Source organism: Poromitra crassiceps (genome assembly GCF_964638095.1).
Source record: "Poromitra crassiceps genome assembly, chromosome: 3".
Classification (NCBI taxonomy): domain Eukaryota; kingdom Metazoa; phylum Chordata; class Actinopteri; order Beryciformes; family Melamphaidae; genus Poromitra; species Poromitra crassiceps.
Window position 1 is genome coordinate 47,523,962 of NC_139625.1, and position 21,107 is coordinate 47,545,068.

At 43.9% G+C, this 21,107-nt stretch overlaps 1 protein-coding gene across 1 annotated transcript in view; it reads right to left on the bottom strand.

The window, feature by feature from the left end:
- The window catches only part of akap6 (A kinase (PRKA) anchor protein 6), a gene marked incomplete at both ends in the record, with an annotated part of 377,282 nt that overhangs the window by 352,705 nt on the left and 3,470 nt on the right, over positions 1 to 21,107 (bottom strand). Inside the window, one exon of the mRNA XM_083633037.1 lies at positions 13,577 to 13,781. Coding sequence (XP_083489163.1) covers positions 13,577 to 13,781 — 205 coding nt within the window. The remainder of the gene's footprint in view (positions 1 to 13,576; positions 13,782 to 21,107) is intronic.

Consider the following 21,107-nt stretch of genomic DNA (forward strand, 5'->3'; position numbering starts at 1 on the left):
ACATTGCATTGCACACGTGCTACACTATGCTACAGTAGCTAATGCTGTGCCAGGTATTAGCCGTGTCCCATAATGATTCCATTACAAAACACGTTAACGTTAGCCAAACGTTTTTTGGTTACACAATGCATTGCCAGCTATCTCAAAAACTAATGCGACAGGATAAGGTCCGTTTGATATGTTGTTAAACGTGTTATTTTACACCGTTTGAAAGAATTAACCCACCTTGAATTCTTTGAACAGGTCTGGGTGCCTGTCTTTCAGGTGCTTGGCGAGATTAGATGTGGTTTTGGGGACTGATGATAACACCATCTGCATTTGCCTTGAATACGAAATATTTCCAAATGCGACTCTTTGCATTCTTCTTCTCTACAAGTTGAGTTGTTGGAATCGGAGCAGCCGCTCCTGCTGTACTTCCACTAGCCATTCTCTTCGCCGCACTGTGTGCACTGCTCGTGTCAACAAGCTGTGAATGACTGTTCACGATTACGTGTGGACGTTCGGGGACACCGTAGTCCCGAAAGTGTGCGGGGCTGTATGCGCAGTATGTATGTGTGTTGCTCAGGTAGACAGGCTAACGTTAGCTGACGGCTGTGTCCATGTTTTGGTGTTCATTGCCAGAACTCAAATAAACTCGCCTCAGTCGCCTGGAGTTAAAGCCATGGTGGCAAACTAAACTTGGTACCCTCGGTACCATGAAAAACAGGTACCGTTCAGTACCGTAGCAATGTAGTACCGACTAAGTACCGAAGTACCGAGAACCGTGACAACACTAGGTGGAACGAGCTCCCACCTGCGGTCAGGACGGCCAAATTACTGCCGATCTATCGGCAAAGACTAAAAACACACCTTTTCAGGCTCCATCTGGGCCCTTCTTGAACTAACATCTTTCTCTCTCTCTCTCTCTCTCAAAAAACCGATTCCTTCAGAAGTTGTAGCTGTCATAGACTGTTGTTGCATAGTTGATTTCTCTATTGCTGACAAAAATGTGTTATTGTAAGTCGCTTTGGATAAAAGCGTCTGCCAAATGATGTAATGTAATGTATTCTTGGTAATGCAGGGACTTGGAATGCCTAGCAGAAGAATGGAGTCTGGACTGATGCTGATATTCAGCAGTTTTTTATTTGTGTGTTCTAAACTGGTCTGAACACCACAGAAGAAGAGACAGAGAAGTCCGTCATGTTAGTTACATGGTTTTGGTTTGAGAGATCAGTCTCTCCTAATGTTCTGTCAAACATCTAACATCAACTGACACAGGCAAGCCACTGCTGAAATGCTGTTGACTTTAAAGTGTAACTTACCCCCAAAACACTTTTTTCAGCTTTTAACCAATATATATGACTTTGGGGGTGGTGTGTGAAGAATGCTGGTCAAAATTTCCACATTTGAGACCAAACTGTTGCCATTCTACCATTTGTATCATTTTTCAGCAGCATAACTGGCATAAGTGCCCTCTATGGGTGGAACACTGCTTTTTTCTTTTGCCCTCAAATGAATGGGAGATTTGATATGTCGTGACGTCACGATGAACCAAAGACTATGGGATTTCAAGATAGTTACTCCCCTACTCCCCCTGTACCCTTTCGGCTCCTCACAACTCCAAGCCTATTCCCATGATGTCACTTGACCTGTTAATCACCTGTTAATAGATTACAATCGCCTGCTATTCTCCTACCAACTCCTATGTAACACTTATCACACTATCAATAAACGGTGCCGCGTCTATGTGCCGACAGGCCGCAGTGTCGACAGGCCGCAATGCCGATAGCCCACAAGCAGAACCAGCTGAGCGAGGCGGCGTGCAGCGTGTCGGAGGGCCGGCTGGAGCTAAGCTCTCCCAGCCCCCACGCCTAAACCTAACCTCTCCCCACGCCTAAACCTAACCTTCCCCAGACCCTAACCCTAAACCTAACCTCTCCCACCCCTCACACCTAAACCTAACCTCCCCCCAGGACAAGGGCATTACGTGGAGAAATCTCGCATTGTGTTACCCCAGAGCGGGGGGTTTGTCCTATTGTGCGGTGTGCTGCGGTAACCAGCCTCGCGTCACTAGTCTCTCCTAACGTAAGTTAGACAAGCCACACACATACATGGGAGAAAAATAATTCAATTTCTAGTTCGCCACTGAATGGCCAAATTTATATAACTTTCAACCATTTTGAGCAACGCTGTTTCCATACAGGCCACCAGCGTTGGCTAGTTGTTGATATTTATAAAGATATTGCAGCTCTCATATAAATTATTTTCGAGGCGGTGGGCAAACTGTAATGGCGTCGATTTCCGGAAAAAATTCCTGAGCTGAGCACAGCCAAAGAGTATAGTATAGACAAGAGGATACGTCATTTCTTGGTTTTTCCCATAGGTTTTTTCAAATCAAGCAGCATGCCGTTTTGTTACATATCTGGGGGGTAAGTCCCCCTTTAACTCTAAGAAGCCTTTTCAAAATGGAGATATTTATATTCCAATATTCAAAACAGACTTTAACTGACGCCCAAGACTTTAGTTTGTAACAGAGATGATGTCATTGTGTGCTGAACAGTGATGCTTTCATGTGCTGCTGTTCTGTCAGAAAAATCAAACCCATGAGATGAACAGTAACAAATTCAGGTGTCCTGCAGTTTAACAAGATGATTTGACAAACTTAATTCAAACAAATGTGAAGTCAGTCTGTCTGGCTAACGAGCCACACATGTTCTTACTGTTGACTGACAACTTCATTTTTTCGCATTGTGGAGCAGGTTAAAGGTCACCACTGAATCATAACTTTGAAACTCGGGGACCAAAATGTTCTCGGTTTCTGACTCCAAGTAGAAAAAGTGTTTTTCTGACAGCACATGAATGCACAATTAGAGCCAATTTGCATTTGGAAATACCATACAATCAGCAGTGTGTATAATCACTTCCTGCAGGATTTCGAGTTTTTCTGTGATTGTTGCGATCAAAAATGCTTTCTTTTGCAGTGGCTTTTCTCAAAAATTGCAATGCAATTTGCAAAGTTTTATGAGTTTTCTGCTGTAAAATTGCAGGAACTGAGGAAAAAATTGCGAAAGTTGAGAGGCTGTTTTTAATTTGCATAAATTATTGCGATCGCAAAATGGCAATTTCCTGGAGGGACTGTGACCTACAGGTTTTCCAAACAGTCCAACTTAAAATTTTACTTTTTAGACTTTTAGCCGCAAATTTGCTTCAACTCCTCAATCAATGGAGAGCCTATTTTTGTAGTTATCTTACCGTTCACAAAGTCAAGATTCTCCTCCTTCAGTCGGATAATTTTTCACATCCAAAAAGTCCTATCATGTGGAATCCCTCACGTCTTAAAGTTCTCCTCAAACGTTAAATCAGTAACTCTCTGCAGAAAAGTAAAACACTTTGTGGGGAGTGGAGAGACTGACTGACCGTGTGTGTGTGTGTGTGTGTGTGTGTGTGTGTGTGTGTGTGTGTGTGTGTTGACCTGCTTCTTGCGGGGGGGAATGGTGTTGGTGTTGGGGGTGGGTGCGGGTGACAACAGTTGGGGAGGCTATTTTAGGACTGAACTCAGATACCACACTCACTCACTCACTCGCTCTCTCTCTGTTTCTCTCTCACACACACACACACACACACACACACACACACACACACACCAACACAACAGCTGCCAATGGGGACAGTTGTGAGGAGAGAGAGTGAAAGAGAGAGAGAGAGCGAGAGAGAGAGAGGGAGAAAGGGAGAAACCAGTACCACACCAGGACCAGCTTACAGCTTCCCGTGGCGATGGCGTGGTGATGGCGTGTTAGGACAGCAGTGAAATAAGTCAATAATTAGCGGAAAGTGCCAAGGTAACATTGACATTGAGGTAACATATTGATAACTCGAGGAATAACATTGTAGCAATATTACGGCAACATGGCTTTCAGAAACTATATCATTGTGTTGCTGTTCGCCACGGTACAAGCGTTAGTGTTGTTTAAAAACTCACCCCTCACGTTAAGAAGTGCCACGGGGAATCAGGGCGTTGAAAAAGCCCAAGATAAATGCCATGGGACAATCAGTACTGGACACTGCCATCTGTACAACATCCGTACTGGACACTGCCATCTGTACAACAACTTAGTATTGCCGCACTGCCGTGACCTTCAACAACCAAGCAAAGGCAAACAAGGGAAGCAGCGAGAAACCACAGCGGGGAGGGTGGTAAACTCAACCCAGCTGACTGTCACTCTGAGTCTGCTACTGTGCGGTGACGTACACCCCTGCCCTGGTCCACCCTCCGCTGGAGTGGTGCGGTGTCCATGCCCTAACTGTGGAAAGACCGTGAGAGCCAACGCAAAGGCGGTCGCCTGTGATCTGTGCCTCGAATTTGTCCACATCAAATGTGGAAACATCGAGCGAAAGACCTACGAACTGGCTGTGAGGAATCAGTCGAACGTACCGTTGGTGTGTAACGGTTGTTGTGCTAAGGAAATGTGTGCCCCGGATGTGCTGGGTTACAGTCTGGAGGAGGCAGAGGACAGGCTGGAAGTGCCCGTTGACCAATTGACCACTGGACGGGGGCTAAATTTCATCCACCTGAACGCGAGAAGCCTGCTGCCCAAAATAGAAGAGGTGAAGAAACTGACAACAAGATTGAAAGCAGCTGTGATGGCAGTGACAGAGACATGGCTGGACAGCTCCATAGAACATGCGGAAATCGAACTTCCCGGCTTCGTCAGCTACCGACGGGACCGCAACAGAAAGGGAGGTGGGGTCTGTTTGTTTATTAGGAAGGACCTACCGTTTAAGCCACGCCCTGACCTCCAGAGGGCGGCGCTGGAAGCTGCCTGGGTGGAGCTTCTACTTCATAAGTCTAAACCCATGGTAGTGGCTGTCTGCTACAGACCCCCGAAGCAACGTGACTTTTATGAACTTTTAGAGATGGCTTGTTTTGACAGTAATGTGTTGATGGAGATGGAATGTATTATTCTAGGTGATTTTAACACAAATGTATTGTTGCCTCCTAGCAAAAGCCGTCTAGTTAAAGAATTCTCAAACTTTTGTAGAGCGTTTGAGCTAAAACAACTTATATCTGAAGCGACCAGAGTAGGTGTACATAGCCAATCTATTCTGGACCTGGTACTGGCCACGGACAGTGAGAAGATCTGCCAGTCAGGTGTCTTGGACATTGGTCTCAGTGACCATAAAGTGATATTCTGCACCCGCAAGGTCACTAAACCCCAGAAGAGTCCTGGAGAACACCCCTCTGTTAAGTTAAGATGTACTAGACATCTCCAGCATAAGCTTGCTGAACCATAACACTGTTGTTTTTCAAAGTAATGATGTTCAGTGGTGTAGTCTTGTTTATTGTAGTGGGTATACTGTAAGTTTCAGCCTGGAAGAAGTTAACATATTTAGAAAAAGAGAATCTAGATGGTTTCACTGTTAGGGATGCTCTGAAGGAATTGGCGGTGGCCTCTGGTCGTTCTTTAGACTGGCAGGAATACAGAGCTCTCAGAAACAGAACCACAAAATTGAACAGACAGAAGAAAAAAATACATTATCAATTAAAATGTGAAGAATGCAAAAATGACAGCAAGAAACTTTGGAAAACGCTTAATGAGGCTATGGGAAGGGATAAATTTAACAACACACCTTCCTTCATCGAAGTGGAGGGAAAATTCATAACAAAACCTATAGAAATAGCAAATTACTTTAATAATTTTTTTACTAATAAAGTACAAACTATTCGAAATAAGATGAGATCTGTGGATGGGAGACTCTCCGAATCGATAATAAAGAATAAGATTATGAACGACAAAGAATGCAGTTTTGAATTCATGAATATTAATGTAAATGATGTCCAAAATATTTTGCTTAACATAAAATCTGACAAGCCATGCGGTTTTGACAATCTTGATGCCAAATTACTTCAGCTGGCGGCAAAGTTCATTTCAGAACCTTTGTGTCACATATTTAATTTGTGTTTTGAGCAAGGTGTTTTTCCACAGTCCTGGAAGATAGCGAAGGTCACTCCGCTGTCTAAAAACAGCAGGGAGTCCTTCACAGGACCAAACAGTAGGCCTGTGAGCATACTGCCTGTGTTGAGTAAACTGTTTGAAAAAATTATATACATGCAGGTACAAGTATATTTTGAATCAAACAACATTAACTCAGAACACCAGCACGCATACAAAACCGGCTATTCCACTGGCACAGCACTCACATCACTTACTGACAACTGGCTTAGACATATAGACAAGAAGTCAATGGTCGGTGCTGTACTTCTGGACTATAGCGCAGCGTTTGACATTATTGATCATGAGCTTCTGCTGATGAAACTTGCAGCATATAAATTCAAAGAAAGCTCCATTAAGTTGTTGAGAAATTATTTGGTAAGTAGGTTACAATGCGTAATGTTTAATGGTACATTGTCTGAGATAAGGAACCTCCATGCTGGAGTGCCTCAAGGAAGTTGCCTTGGTCCATTATTGTATTCCATTTTTGTGAACGATTTACCTATGATTCTGAATAATGCAGCAATGGAGATCTTTGCAGACGACACTACCATGTACGTAGCGGCAAAGAATCCTGAGTCTGTTAATAAAATGCTGCAGGATGAGCTAAAGATTGTGTCAAACTGGGTAAGTGAAAATAAGTTAAAGTTAAATGTTGGGAAAACCAAGAGTATAATGATTGCATCCAAATACACATTAAGAACAAATCCAAAACTACATCTTACTCTGGATAGTGATGATATCGAACAGGTAAGAGATGCTAAATTATTGGGGGTGGTAATTGATGAAGCGCTTTCTTGGTCAAAACAAATTAATTGCATGGTATCTAGAATGAGCAGCACTACTTCAATGATCAGAAGGTGTGCTAATCTGATGTTGACTCATAGTACAGCTAAACTGGTGACTCAATCTTTAGTCTTATCCCGCCTAGACTACTGCCCAACTGTATGGTCTAGCGCCTCTAAACAAGACCTGGCCAAACTCCAGCTGGCCCAGAACAGGGCGGCACGCCTCACTCTCCGCTGCTCTATGAGGAGCAGTGTAGAGGGGATGCATGCCGCACTGTCATGGATCAAAGTGGAACAAAGAATAGCATGCAGCTTGGTAACCTTTCTGTTTAACATCTGGAACACTGGGAAACCACAAGGCTTACATTCAGAACTGTACCCCACTAAGAGTAGACAATGGCTATACTACAAGACAGGCAGTAGATACTCAATTCACTCTACCTCTACCAAAAACCATACTCTGAAAAGAACGGTAATGTATAGAGCGGTTGCGTATTGGAACAATCTACCAAGTAATATAACGGTGGCAAGTAACAAATTTTTGTTTAAGAAAAAGTTAAAACATGCAGTGATGAATAATGTGATAACTTTGGGTTATTAATTATTGTACACATATGTTGGATTGTATTGTATTGTACTGCAATATGCTATGTTATATTATATAACACTACACTGTACTAATTCATGAACTTCCAAAAAATGTTTGATTGTAATAGAGAGAGATGATTCACTCTCTTTTTGTCTTTGTTGTTATAATTATCAGCAATGTTACTGTATTATGTTTTCGTTTTTTATGTTATATGTTTGGACCCCAGGAAGAGTAGTCTCACCTTGGTGCAGACTAATGGGGATCCACAATAAACAATAAACAATAAATCTCCCTACCTACTGTACAGCCATGAACTCTGTGACAAAACAATATCTAGAAATATTCTCAAAACATCTAGTGTTTTCTATGGTATTTTCCTGTGAAATATGTACCACGACACAGGGAGAAAATAGATCAGACTGGTGGTATACAGTGCCCAGAACCAGAAATGCATTGCATATCAACATTTTAACAAGTCTTCCTGCCAGGAGCGTTTCCAATGTAAATTTGAAAATTGTGGTTAGTCTGAAAATGTTGGTGTTTCCAACATTACTTTTAAATGTTACGCAACTAAAACAGCTTGGTTATGGGTAGGGTTAAGGTTTGGGTTAGGGTTAAATAACAAAAAATTTCAATGTAACGGTTGAAATTTAGACTTTATTTGGAAACACTGGGAGTCGAACTCCGGTGTCTAAGGCATAGGATTATGCCCTCCGCCCTCCGACTCCTTTCCACCATGCTATTTCAATAGCAGCCTGTCATTATTTACACGACCACTAGAGGTCTACGCTGTAATGCTACACATAATCTAGAAATGTTGATTATGCAACATATCTTTGGTTCACAAATGTTGAGATTCAATGTTTATCTGTGGTTTGCAGAAGCGTAACATGCCAATATTTGGTTCTGGACTCTCGGCTGGTCACACCAACAGACAGAAGAACATTCTACATGCAGCTGTTACACACTGTCCAAAGCCTAATGCTAAGAATGGCTGAGGCCCGGCATACCATACCCCACACACACGCACGCACGCACGCACGCACGCACGCACGCACGCACACACACACACACACACACACACACACACACACACACACACACACACACACACACACACACACACACACACACACACACACACACACACACAGTGGATCACTATTCACTATAATCATGTCCTACAGTTGTTCCATGGCAAGGTCAGTTTATCAAGAAAAGCCCCGCAGGCAGACGCATTATAAATATATGAGAGAGAGACAGAGAGAGAGACAGACAGAGAAAGAGAGACAGAGAGAGAGGGGGGGGAGTGAGGGAGAGAGGGAAAGAGAGTGAGAGAGAGGGAGAGACAGAAACAAAGAGGGAGAGACAGAGAGAGAGAAGAAGAAAAGAAAGAGGATAAAAGAAAGGAATTGAGGATGATGAAGAGGAGGGGGAACGGCCAATCAGAATGCAGCCTGTCGGGCTCCATCCTGCGGTGTGTCACTAAAGGTGAAGGCCGGGACTCGCCCTTCAAAATAAATGACTCCAGTGGGAGTAGGGATGAAACGATAACCAATTTAATGATAAAGCATGATAAAACTCCCTTACAGTAACATACCGTTTCAAATGTTCATCATCATTAAAACCGTGTTACCGTGTTACCATGATTACAGCGCTTTGAAAAACACAGTCCATCAACAGTCTCCCAGACTTGGTGAAATGATTTCAGTGAGGGTATCAGTACTTTTTGGGTCTCAGTTTTCAATATGAAACTATAAAAAAATATAATCTCAAACTAGAAGTATCTATAATAAAATTGGGTAAGTGGATCCCTCCTGTCTGTCCGATTTGTGACAGAAGTGATGTCACTCGGGCAGGTGTGTGTGTGTGTGTGTGTGTGTGTGTGTGTGTGTGTGTGTGTGTGTGTGTGTGTGTGTGTGTGTGTGTGTGTGTGTGTGTGTGTGTGTGTGTGTGTGTGTGTGTTGAATGCAATACGTTCAACTGTGATGTCACTTGAACAATTGTGATGTCATCAGTGATGTAATAAATCCTTCCTGGTATATGAGCCAATGGCGCACAGGTCGGTGCGCGGTGTCTGTCTGTCACCAGAGTCTCCACCCTAGGAATCAAGCGTGAGATTTCTAGTCCTAATATAATTGGGCAAAAGTTGCCGTGGCGCACAATTGCCCAACTGTGATGTCACTCAGGCAGTTGTGATTCATCAGTGATGTTACTCGAGCAACTGTGAATACTATAATCGGAGAGCCGAAGGTGGCGCACAGTTGCACAGGCGCACAATTGCCCAACTGTGATGTCAATTTGAGAGCTTGCCCAACTGTGATGTCAATCGGAGAGCTCGCACAATTGCTCATGGCGCACATATGCTCAACTGTGATGCCACTCGGACAGTTGTGATGTCATCAGTGATGTCACCTGAGCAACTGTGATTGAAGGGCCGATGGCGTACAATTGGCCAACTGTGATGTCACTCAGGCAGTTGTGATGTCATTAGTGATGTCTCGCAGGCGAGACCAGGCGAGCACGCGTAGCGCGTGAGCTGCGTCTGCGAGCCCGCAGAGTGGGCGATTACCATAACTGCAGCCATGGCGCATCATCTCCAGAGTCTCCACCGTAGAATTTCTGGTTGTATATATTGGAATGCACTCAATTTTTGTGAATTTGTCTTTTAGATATTTTCTTTTATATCTTCTGAATATTGATGTGACAGCTACGCTGTATACTTAGACTAAGACAAAAATCGTGTATGTAATCTTTACATATTGTGGCAATATGTAAAAACAAAATTTTAGACACATTAGAAATATGAATATGAATTTAAATGCAAAATACTGTTAAATATTCAGGGTTTATCCTTCAAACCATTTTTTGGCATGTGTCGTGATTTTTGTTTGAGTATTTCTTATGTCTTTCAGTCTTCTGTTTTTCTTTTACACTGGGGGCAGGGTGGACTGCAGCCAGTGTGTATATCTTTCCCTCACTGTGCTGTCATACACAAATATAACCACTAGATGGAGCCATCTACCAGGGAATACACTGTTACTACATGGTGATCAACAGGATGCTGAGGCTGCATTCTATTTTACTCTCCCCTAGTCACATGCACTGAGTCAGAGCTCAGACCCGCATGGCACTGGCACTGGCACTGGCAGGCGCGCGCGCGCGCGCGCACACACACACACACACACACACACACACACACACACACACACACACACACACACACACACACACACACACACACACACACACACACATTTTTTTTTCCAGATGTCCAGGTGAACCTGCTCTACAAGTTTGCCATAAGGACCCTCAATGTCCGTCTGGAAAAAAAATTAGATATTTGGAAAAGTTTGGAAAACACATTTTTGACATCTCCTCCTAGACCGTTGGACCGATTTGCACCAAAATCGCAAGGAAGCATCTATGGAGCAAGCTCTACAATCCTGAATTTGGAATTTTTGAAATCTACTTTAGTTTCGGAGATATTGATCGTTAAAGTTGTGAGAGGGCGTGGCCTATCAGCTAAATTGTTATAACTTCATGACCGATTAAGGAATCTTCACGAAACTTGCTGGAGATCTTCGGAGCCCATCCCAGACCATGTGTGTCAAATTTCATGCAATTCGCCCAAAAGGGGGCGCCATAAACGCCAGAAATGGACGTGGCTTAACATAAAAAAGGCTGTAACTCTACACCTGTTTGTCCAATGATCGCGAAACTTGTCAGATATATCAAGGAGGATGTCCTAGTCAGAATCAGAAGCTTTGTCATCTGCGCAAGGCTTGAACCCCGCCCATCGCCGCTTGCGGCTATATTTTACCATTGTTTTTAACTGGATAAAAAAAAATCTTGATTATTTTTTTAACTTAGACATTTTGACATAAAAACATTAATTATCTGATGCTAGGCATTCACCCTGGAGTTAAAGCTTAAACGTCTTAGTTTTTACTATTTTCCACCATTTCCCCATGTTTGGCATAAAGATAAATTTCATGCAGTTTACATGAAATGGTCTTTGTAAAGGCTGCAGTGGAACAAGCTATTCAGTTCTTATCAATGTGTGTGTGTGTTGTTTTCTGTTACTTGAGAAGTTGCAAAAAGTAAAGTGTTTTAGTGGAATAGTGACCTCGTGTGGTAGTAGTGGTCACTCGCACTTTATTATTCTTGTGTTCATAATTACTGCTTCTTTTCTGGGGGGGTAAATCCAAAATTTATGGGGATGCAACATATCTTTATGAGAAGTGATTATTTTGATTAATGGTGTGGTCATATTTCATACTGAGTAACGTTGGAGTGCATATTTGTTTACGTTTGATGGTACGTCAGTAGCCTGTACTACGAAGCTGTCTTAACAGACCCGCGATCTGTCACTTTGATCTGGTTTGACTGAACAGGATCAAAGCTATCTAGTTTAACGATACTACGACGCTGGTTTTCTACTCGATAACTGAAGCTGGCTTTATCTGGGATCTGCCTGTGCACGCGCACGTTGTTCGCTCGTGCACAGGAGCGCGTCCACGTGAAAGAGGTGCGCTAGCCAATCACATTATGAACAGCTGAGTTGATCCACGCCCACACCCATTTCAACACCCATTTCCTCATTCAATGAAAGCGCAGTGCGTGATCAGAGTTTTAGCGGATATTTAATGTAACCTATGGCAGAATGAAAATCCGCGTTGGATATAGTCTGCTGAAGGACTGCTAAAGCTGCCGCTTTTATTCACATCAGTCATTTGATTTACTTTGATCAGCGATTTCTGTCCCTTAAATGTGTAATCTCAGCCTATAAATTTCCACAATCTGTAAACCTATTTAGACCATAGATTTAGAAACGCATGCTCAATGAATAATGATCTCTATCACTCATTATGTGTGTAGTTGCACTGATCGAATAATTAATATATAAAATAATGATAATGCTGATGCCTAATATAAAAGAGAAAACTGCTGAACTGAATTGAGACGATGTGGGCATAGTTTTCATTGATAAAAACTAGCCTATTTTTGCTCATATATTGGCATACAGCCTACAGGACACAGTTCCAGCTGAAACATGCAAGAATAGCCTGCATATTTAGTAGCCTATTGGGGCTATCCCATATTTATCCCATATCTATATTATATGTATAGGCTTTTCTGGCATGTAGGAGAATATCACCCTCACTCCATTTGAGGCTCCGTGTATGATATGCGCTGCGTGATTAATAGTGATCATATTTCTCCACGCATCGTTGAGCTGTTAAGACATAAAGTGGTAAGTAGGCTTAATTTAATTATGTAGCCTACAGAGCCACAAATGTTTTTCTTGTTCTATTCTCAGTTGACTGCAATCTATTTTTCATATGGCGATCTTATATGAATGGTGAGTGACTCCAGAGAGCCGATTATATGGGTCTGTCATGGATTTTGATCTTATCCTCTGAAGCATGATTAGAAGTTAACTTGCGTTGTAGTACGGCTAAACCAGGGTTAAACCTGAAGTTACCTCGCTAAACCACTAATCTTGCTTTGTAGTACAGGCTACTGGTATTCTCAGTTGCGCATGCGTCGACCGGCTGATTCCTCATATGCCATAATGTAATCGTTCTGATTGGTATGCGGAGCTGTTAAGAGAAACAATGTTATAAATAATATTATTACCTGTGTGTTGGTGCCACTAACGTGTTCGAGTATGTGTCTTATACACTTGATGCCATAACCATGTCGTTAATGTTGTCGTTGTCTGTGTATTTGTGTCTTTACAGTCGATTACCTGCTGGCAACCGATCTGATCACTGTACACAGTTTAGCTTAGCATAGTATGTATGAATGAATGTGTGAGTGTGAATAAACAGTAAAAGACAGTATCGAGTTTTGCTTGGAGTAATACACCGTCACCAGTCAAGAACGCACCCCGTGCGGAGGGAGTTTATTGTATTAAAGTAGTTAGTGCAGTAAAAACCGTACAGTGTGTCTCCTGCTCAGGGACTACAGGTGCAAATTAGCTATTAAGCTAACCTTGGCACATTTACATTGATATTGATATTGATGTTGATTAATGTGCACTGTCCCTGATTAAAAATAATAATAATAATTAAAATGTAAGTTCTTTGGCGATGATGACGTGTGATTATATAGCGTGCGCTCATGTGTGTTTGACATGGAACACCAATGTTACACGGGTAGAAAAACTTCAGGGGGGATTTAGGTATTATTACTTTGTTACATTACACCACTGTGTGCCTTACCTTTAGCTGCAGCAGATGCACATCTGTGTGTGTGTGTGTAGCGTCCTGGCTGACAGAGTGTGTGAGCTGGGCGACTCGCTCCCCGCTTGCTCTCAGCCATGCTTCGATCTCCGGCAGGTGCAGCACCACCTTCCAGTCTGCCCCCTGGTGGAGGGGCGGGGGCTTCCAGTCTGCCCCCTGGTGGAGGGATGGGGGCTTCTCAGACCTGACGAAAAACACACACAAGCAGTGTTGTAGTCGTAGTCGAGTCCGAGTCAGAATCGACTCGAGTTTGAGTCCTGCATACTGTACACTTTCAGGACTCGTGACTCAACTTGGACTTGAGCACTAATGTCTTGGACTTGGACTCGAGCATTCATGCATTCAGACTCAGAAGTTGGAGACGAGGACTCAAACCAGTTTTTTCGTAATAAGCCCCAATAATTTGGCATAAGATATTGACACGTATTTTGATACTGAGACATCATTCAGTGTGTTTTCCAACTACATACGGATTTAAACTCATGTTCAGTAACTCCGGACTCGGAGTAATGGGCACTTGAGTCGGACTCGACTCGGACTCTTCCTTGGTGACTTGGATTTGGACTCAGACTCGAACACTGGGGACTCGAGACTCGACTTGGACTTGAGATGTGGGGCTCTATCGTTGCATCGGCCTATAAACTGCGCCCAGCGCCCGGCGCAGCGCAGATTGGTGGGCGTGGACCAGCCCACTCGATATTTTGGTGTCGGCGCTACAGGCGGCCTTAAGCATTATAACCACGCCTTTTAAGCGTAAAATTATGGACAATCTGGTCATTTGAGAAGTGCAGTAAACAAATCACAAGCTTCCCTTTTAAGCTCCAATTCCACTGACCGATCCAGTCCGGTCAGAAAAGCTCCCCCCCTCCCTTTCATCCCCGTCTGTCTGTCTCCATATATAGGCTATTATTCCATATTATTATGCTTCTCAAACCAATCTACTGTAACTGCAGTTTAAATACTGCAAGCATGTAAATACACTACGCTATAGCAAGATAAAAGTGAAAAGAATGTTCTAAACGCATTGGCTAGAAAAATATAGCCTATTCCTATGTCATGATGAGATTAGATTGGTGAAAGTTTGTCCAGAATGATATCGTTTTCTCTCCCCTGCTGCACAGGTAGGATGATGCAAATAAATATAGCCTACATTATGTAAAGTCATTGCATAAATGTGTTTTTATTGTAAAAGTAAATGTGAAGTAAACTAAGTCTTATTGGTGCGGAGCGGACATCACAGTAGAACCGTGTTACGGCTGTCTCTCATCTAAATCACGCTATATCTGCGAGGCATATACTGTATATACCCCCAGGATGACATATATGTTTCACATAGGGTTGTGTTTGGATTTCGATGTTTTATTTGGTCCAATATTGAAATGTTCGAGAATTTCATGTTGTGTGAACAGAAACATTATTTCTATCTACCAATTTGGTTGATATTTCTTCTCGAAATGTATTGGCTCAATGCATGCTGGGAGATTTGAGGGAGTCATGCTGAGAGATTTGAGGGAGTGAGAGAGAGAGAGAGAGAGAGGGGGAGAGAACAGCCTCTGAATGACGGGCTCAAAACTACGATATAAGTACTTTTTTTCCATCGCGCGAGAGAGAGGGAGAGAGAGAGAGAGAGAGAGAGAGAGAGAGAGTGTGAGATGGGCAGAGGAGAGCTGTGCCTTGTTTTGAAAAGCGCTAAGCGATAAATTAATGCCAGGGGGGAATTATCGTTAGGCCGGTATTTAAGGCCGAAACGCCCATTCTGGCCTATTCTGGCACTGCGCCACGCCTCTTTGGCGTAAAGCGCATTTCGGGGCCTAAAACCATGTTGCGATCTTCCCGAGGCAGGCGCAAGGCGCGTTTTTTTGCGTTTAACGCCAGTTTTTGCGCCTAAGGCCTGTACCAAGATAGGGCCCATAGTGTACTTGACAAAAACACTGCAGGCAAGGTGCAGTTTCACCATCATTCCAACTAGGGAAGCTAGGGCCAGCAATCAAAATCGGACGATATTGAGCCTAAATATGAGATTGGAGAATTCTGATAATGCTTTATATGTGCCGATTGCCAAAACCAATTGATGACCCAAAACATGTGAGCCATTCCTCAGCGGAGCTGGTGTCAATGATCGCATGCAAACACACCTAAAACATCTCGGCGGTGAGGAACTATTAGCCGCCAGTATAAAAGACCTGGGCCCTATCTTCGTACACGCGCTATTTGCGCTTGCGGGCTGGTTTGCGCACCCTTTACACCTTGGTCCCAACTAGGGATGCACATTTTCTGCAAATTCCAAACTCGATCATTGGTAACGTTAACAATCAATCAATCGATTAATTGTAATTAAAAATACAAAATTTTCCAAACCATACCAAATTAGTTTTTTCCTCAAAACGTTTATTTATGCAGCAGCAACGTATTGTATATTTCTCACAGCATTGCATAGCATAGCATACGCTATGAAACACATAAAAACGTGGAGGCATAACTTTTTAGACATGTCAACATTTGCCCAGAATCCCCGTCACGGCCACAGGGGCTCACTTACCCACGCAGATTGTGACGCGAGGTTACTCCAGACGAGCCAATTTATCCGAATGAACACTGTTCTACTTGAACAGCATCTTATGACTTGTCTGAAAAGGGCTATAGCAGGCGTGCCCTAATTCTTTCCCATGAAGGGCCAAAACTCAATCTGGGTGGAGGGCCAAAAATAAACATTGTGGAATTACATTAAAATGTATTGTGTTTTATAGAAAATTAACATTCTAAATCTAAAATAACATTTCAATATAATAATGTACTTTTTATCTGTTTGGTAATTGTAATAATTTGCAATTGGTTATATATATTTAAAAAAACATCTGCATTTGTGGGGAGCTTAAACATTTAATCAGTAAACACCCAGTTAAAAACAGTTGTATTTTCCACCTTTGTAATCAAGAGAGAAATTTGACTTAGTTCACAACTTGAAAAATCCTCAAGGTACTTTGAAAATCAGCTTTATTGTCCATCTTTTGTAAACAATTTGCCATGACAATTTGCAGGGATGCAATCTCAGGAGTGAACACAGTATATCCGCAGCCACATTCAGACACTGTTTCACAAAGTCACCACATGAAAAAGCGTGTCCACCCTTTGCAATCAGTGCAGATATCTGATAACTTGCCCGAGTTGCATTCTGGATCAAAAAATCGGGGGGGGGGGGGGGTTGGGCAAAACAAACAGAGCGCAGGCCAAACTTGGCCCGCGGGCACCAAATCGGGCACCACTGGGCTATAGTGATGTAGCCGAGTGTCCGGGTCCACCTATTACTTACACTTTGTTAACTCATTGAGTGCCAATGACGTCGATCGACGTCAAAGTAAATAGTGACGTTGAGTGCCAATGACATCGATCGACGTCAAATGCGTTTTTTGACGGTGGGACATGGATCAAAGCCTCCTGCATCTCCTGTACAAATATTGTAGCTATTGAAGGTGTATAACCTATTTTACGGACTCATTAGGTGGCGACAGTGCTCTCCAGATTAGAGAAAGGTCAGGAAAACAACAGGAAAAAGCCCCGTGATGAAAGAGAAACCGCTCATGCTGCAGCCAGAGCCATATAGATGGCTCTGACTGGAGCTGACGTTGGCTGCGAACAGCAGTCAATCCGCGCCCACAACTGAGCCCCTCTGCCTCTGTCTGTCTGTCTGCATAGTTTCTCCACACGATTAGCCGCCAGAAAAGCAGCACCCGACGCCGAAGGGCCATACCATTCTCAGCAGTCCGGTTTGGCTTTTCCGTGTCGCGCTGGGAGCCGGCGCACAAAAACGGAGCACTCCGAAAATAGACGCTGGGTGCGTGAGGTTGTGTGTTAGTGTGGGGAGGAGTTTGCAGCTGAGGGGGGGAGAGGGGGGTGGGGCACGCAGGGCACCACACAACTACACCACGTCACTACATCAGAAAATATTAGCTTCAGACTCAGTGAATGTGCTTGAAATGCTTCATTTCACAAAAGGCGGAATAACTCAGCTTCTAATTTGAAAAGCCTGTTTTTGCTCAAAACAACCTATCTTCTCCGGCTCATAACTAAAGAACGGAAAATGGTATCAATAAACTTTTTTTTGCTGATGATACAATAGAGTCTCCTTGTTCTTTGTGCGTGTTCGGTGTTTACATAGTAATATCACACAATATTCTGTGGGCCTCGAGAAATCACTGAAAACGCTCTGAAACTCTGGCACTAGGAGCGTCCGTTCTCCAAAAGTGGCTGGCACTCAATGAGTTAAAACAATAAACGAGTCAGGCTGTAACGTTATAACATGTTTCCACATTCATTCTCAGTTAGCTCCTAGCGTTAGCACACACCAGCTCTGTGGTCAACAACAAATTCCCCCACTTCCTATTGTACGGCAACTCTCGAGGGGACAAACACAGAGCCTCGCATACACGCTGAACACAGTCTGTTACAGTGATATCATTGTGCCCTCTGGAGGATCATTGAAAAATGATTTGAAAACACCATTTAATGCATTGCTTTTATGTTTTGTTTTGATCGAGTCATTTTTCTTTGCTCGAGTAAATCCTTAACAAGCAATTAACTCATTCACCGCCAATGACGTCTTTGACGTGTTATCAGAAATAGCCCTCCCCGCCAATGACGTGTTTGACGTGTTTTTGTTTTTATGAGTGCAGCGCATAGTTTAAACACTTACCCAGCCTGTGACATAGTTTCGGGTCCCTAACCTCAAAGTGAAGCCGACAGCACGTTATCAAACACATACCGCAGCTGTTGTTTGAAATTAGGAAGAAGGTGGAAAGGAGGACAAACGCGCTTCCTTGTTGCAGAGGAGAAACGCCATTGAAATGCCCCCTCGCCGCGCTGCAGAGCTGATCGACTTGCCATAGCAGAGCAGCGGACATCGAAACCGCGGTAGTCAAACCCGTGACCAACATGATCGATCCTGGTCCCTGGACCCCGTTCCTATGTGCCAGCCTTGCTGCAGGGCGAACCTGGATTGCCTAGTCAAACCCGTGACGAACATGATCGATCCGGTAACAGCAGCGCCTGGTCCCAAAGCCTGTGTCGTGTCGCAGCATTCCTCCCAGCGAGAGGAGGGAAACGAGCAGCAAAACGCTGATGGGGAAGGAGGGGGAAGGAGGTGGGATCTAGCAGCAGCTGTGGAGAGAACTCTCTCTCTCTCTGTGTGTGTGTGTGTGTGTGTGTGTGTGTGTGTGTGTGTGTGTGTGTGTGTGTGTGTGTGTGTGCGTGTGTGTGTGTGTGTGTGTCTGTGTCTGTGTCTGTGTGTGTCTGTCTGTCTGTCTGTCTGTCTGTGTGTCTGTCTGTACACTCACTCACACTGAGCAAACTGTATTGTTGAATGTAAAAAAAGCACTTCATATATATATATATATATATATATATATATTTTGTCATTTGTGTCATAATGAATAATATTTACATGTCTGATGTCAATACAGTTCAAAATAAAAGAATTGAGAGCGAGTTCTGCCTGATATTGTGTGCTGTGTACATAAATGCCATTTTCTGCAATTTCTTTTCTCAAAAAGACCTTTTGGGTGAAAACAGGGTGTATATAAATGGCTATAAGTAGAATACAGAACATGCTAAAAGCTCACTTTTTTTTTCCTGGTGAACCCAGAGACGTACATCTTCATTTTGAGGTATTGCAAATCACTCTGGTGCTAATAGATAATTTACTGTGGGTCTTGAAAGATGACCAACAATTATGAAAATCTTTGGCCTGTGCTAAATATTGGCAGTCCTAAACTGGCCCTGAATGAGTTAATCGAGTTTCGATTAATTGTGTGCATCCCTAGTCCCAACCAGGCCCGTCTGGGCAGCGTTCCGGCTGCGCAGCGGCTTTGCTCCGTCCTCTGCACGTCGGCATGCCCCACAGCGTTTCAGAAGCGGAGCGCTTCCGAGCGCTGCCTGGCAGCTGATGCAAGATCGTGCGGGATTTACGAGATCGCACGATACTGTGTCTACAATGGGGTGGATGTAAAGAGCACAACACACAAACAACACAGTCTGTCGTTGACTTGCTTTTGATTTGGTCATTTTCCCTTGATTGTTGTGCTTCTAACATGGGTAAGTAGGCTGAAATTATTTCTTTATTTGTCATACAGTGCCTGTTAGCAGGAGGAGAACTCTTGCATTTCTTCGTCTACTTGAAAGACTACAGGGGGAGGGGGGAGAAGGAGAAGGAGAAGGAGTCGGTATTGGGTCTGCACACGGTGTTTTATTATGAAAATCGACCGGATTCTCGTGCAGTTGCTGTGTTTGACTTCCGGGGTGAATAATCTGCTCTGTGCAGCTTGACGCAGCTTCCAGGCGTCATCCGTGAAAAATCGAACTGCCGCGTATCTTTAGCGGAGCGGAGCGGGGCGCCGAGCCGCTTCTGATACGCGCCGTTGCGTGGTGGAATCACACGCGTTGATTAAAATGCCCGCGAGCAGCTCCGACGACCGCGTCAGAGCCGGAACGCGTACGTGACGTCCCAGGTGGGATCCAGTCGTTAAGCAGGTGTCAATTTGCGCGATAGCATCCAGTTTTGCGCCGGGGACTGTGAGCTAAACGCAGCTCAGCTGTATGCCTGCCTTACGCCTACATTCCACTAGGTCCGTGTTCAGTCCGTCTGCGCTGCGGTACGGCATCGGAGCCGATGCGTTTCCACTCTAATCATTGTCTCCCACCTACCTACTCCGCTGCGTTGCGTGTCTACTCCGTCCCAGCTCCGACGATCCGGAGCTCTCCGAAAGAAATACGCAAGGCTTCTATTTTTCACGGATGACGGAGCAAAGCTGCAGCAAGTTGGGCAGAGCCAGGCATGAAATCAACAGGGCAGAGGTGTTTACAGCATTCAATATCAAGCCAGAGGACAAACATGTATGAGGAAAAGTTCATAATTGAAGTGGAAAACCACAAAATAATTTATGACACGACCCATCCTTTTTACAAGGACAACACCAAGCAAGTCCACCCCTCCTCTGCTTCTCCAGTTGGGAACAATGATCTTCTGCCTGTTTGTCGTTGACTCGTTGTATTTATCCCACATACAAATTGTCGCGCGATTTTACCGTGAGAACCTGTCGGTCTCGTCACTCTAGATGTCTGGCGGAGCGGCGCCGTGACGGGCTCTGCACGCAGCCGGTTAGTGTTGGCGGAGCACAGAGCACGGAGCAAAACCGGAGAACAGCCGCAACGCAATGCAAACGCAACCAGTGCAATCCCGCGTTATGGTATCATCGTGCAGCATCTTTGTGCTAAGATGTCTGAAAACCACCTCTTAGCGCAAAAAAAGGCCCTGCTGCCCTGAGCGCACCAGTATCGTTGCCTCGGTGTGCCCAGGACACACGCAGAGTCCTCAACTGTCCTAAGAAATCTAACCCGACCCAACCCAACACGCTTGAGACTGTGATGGTGTAACAAACTACTATGAATTCCTTTAAAGAAGCTACGAGCAAGATTTTCGATTGTTATTAAACAGTATAATTATAATATTGATGCATCA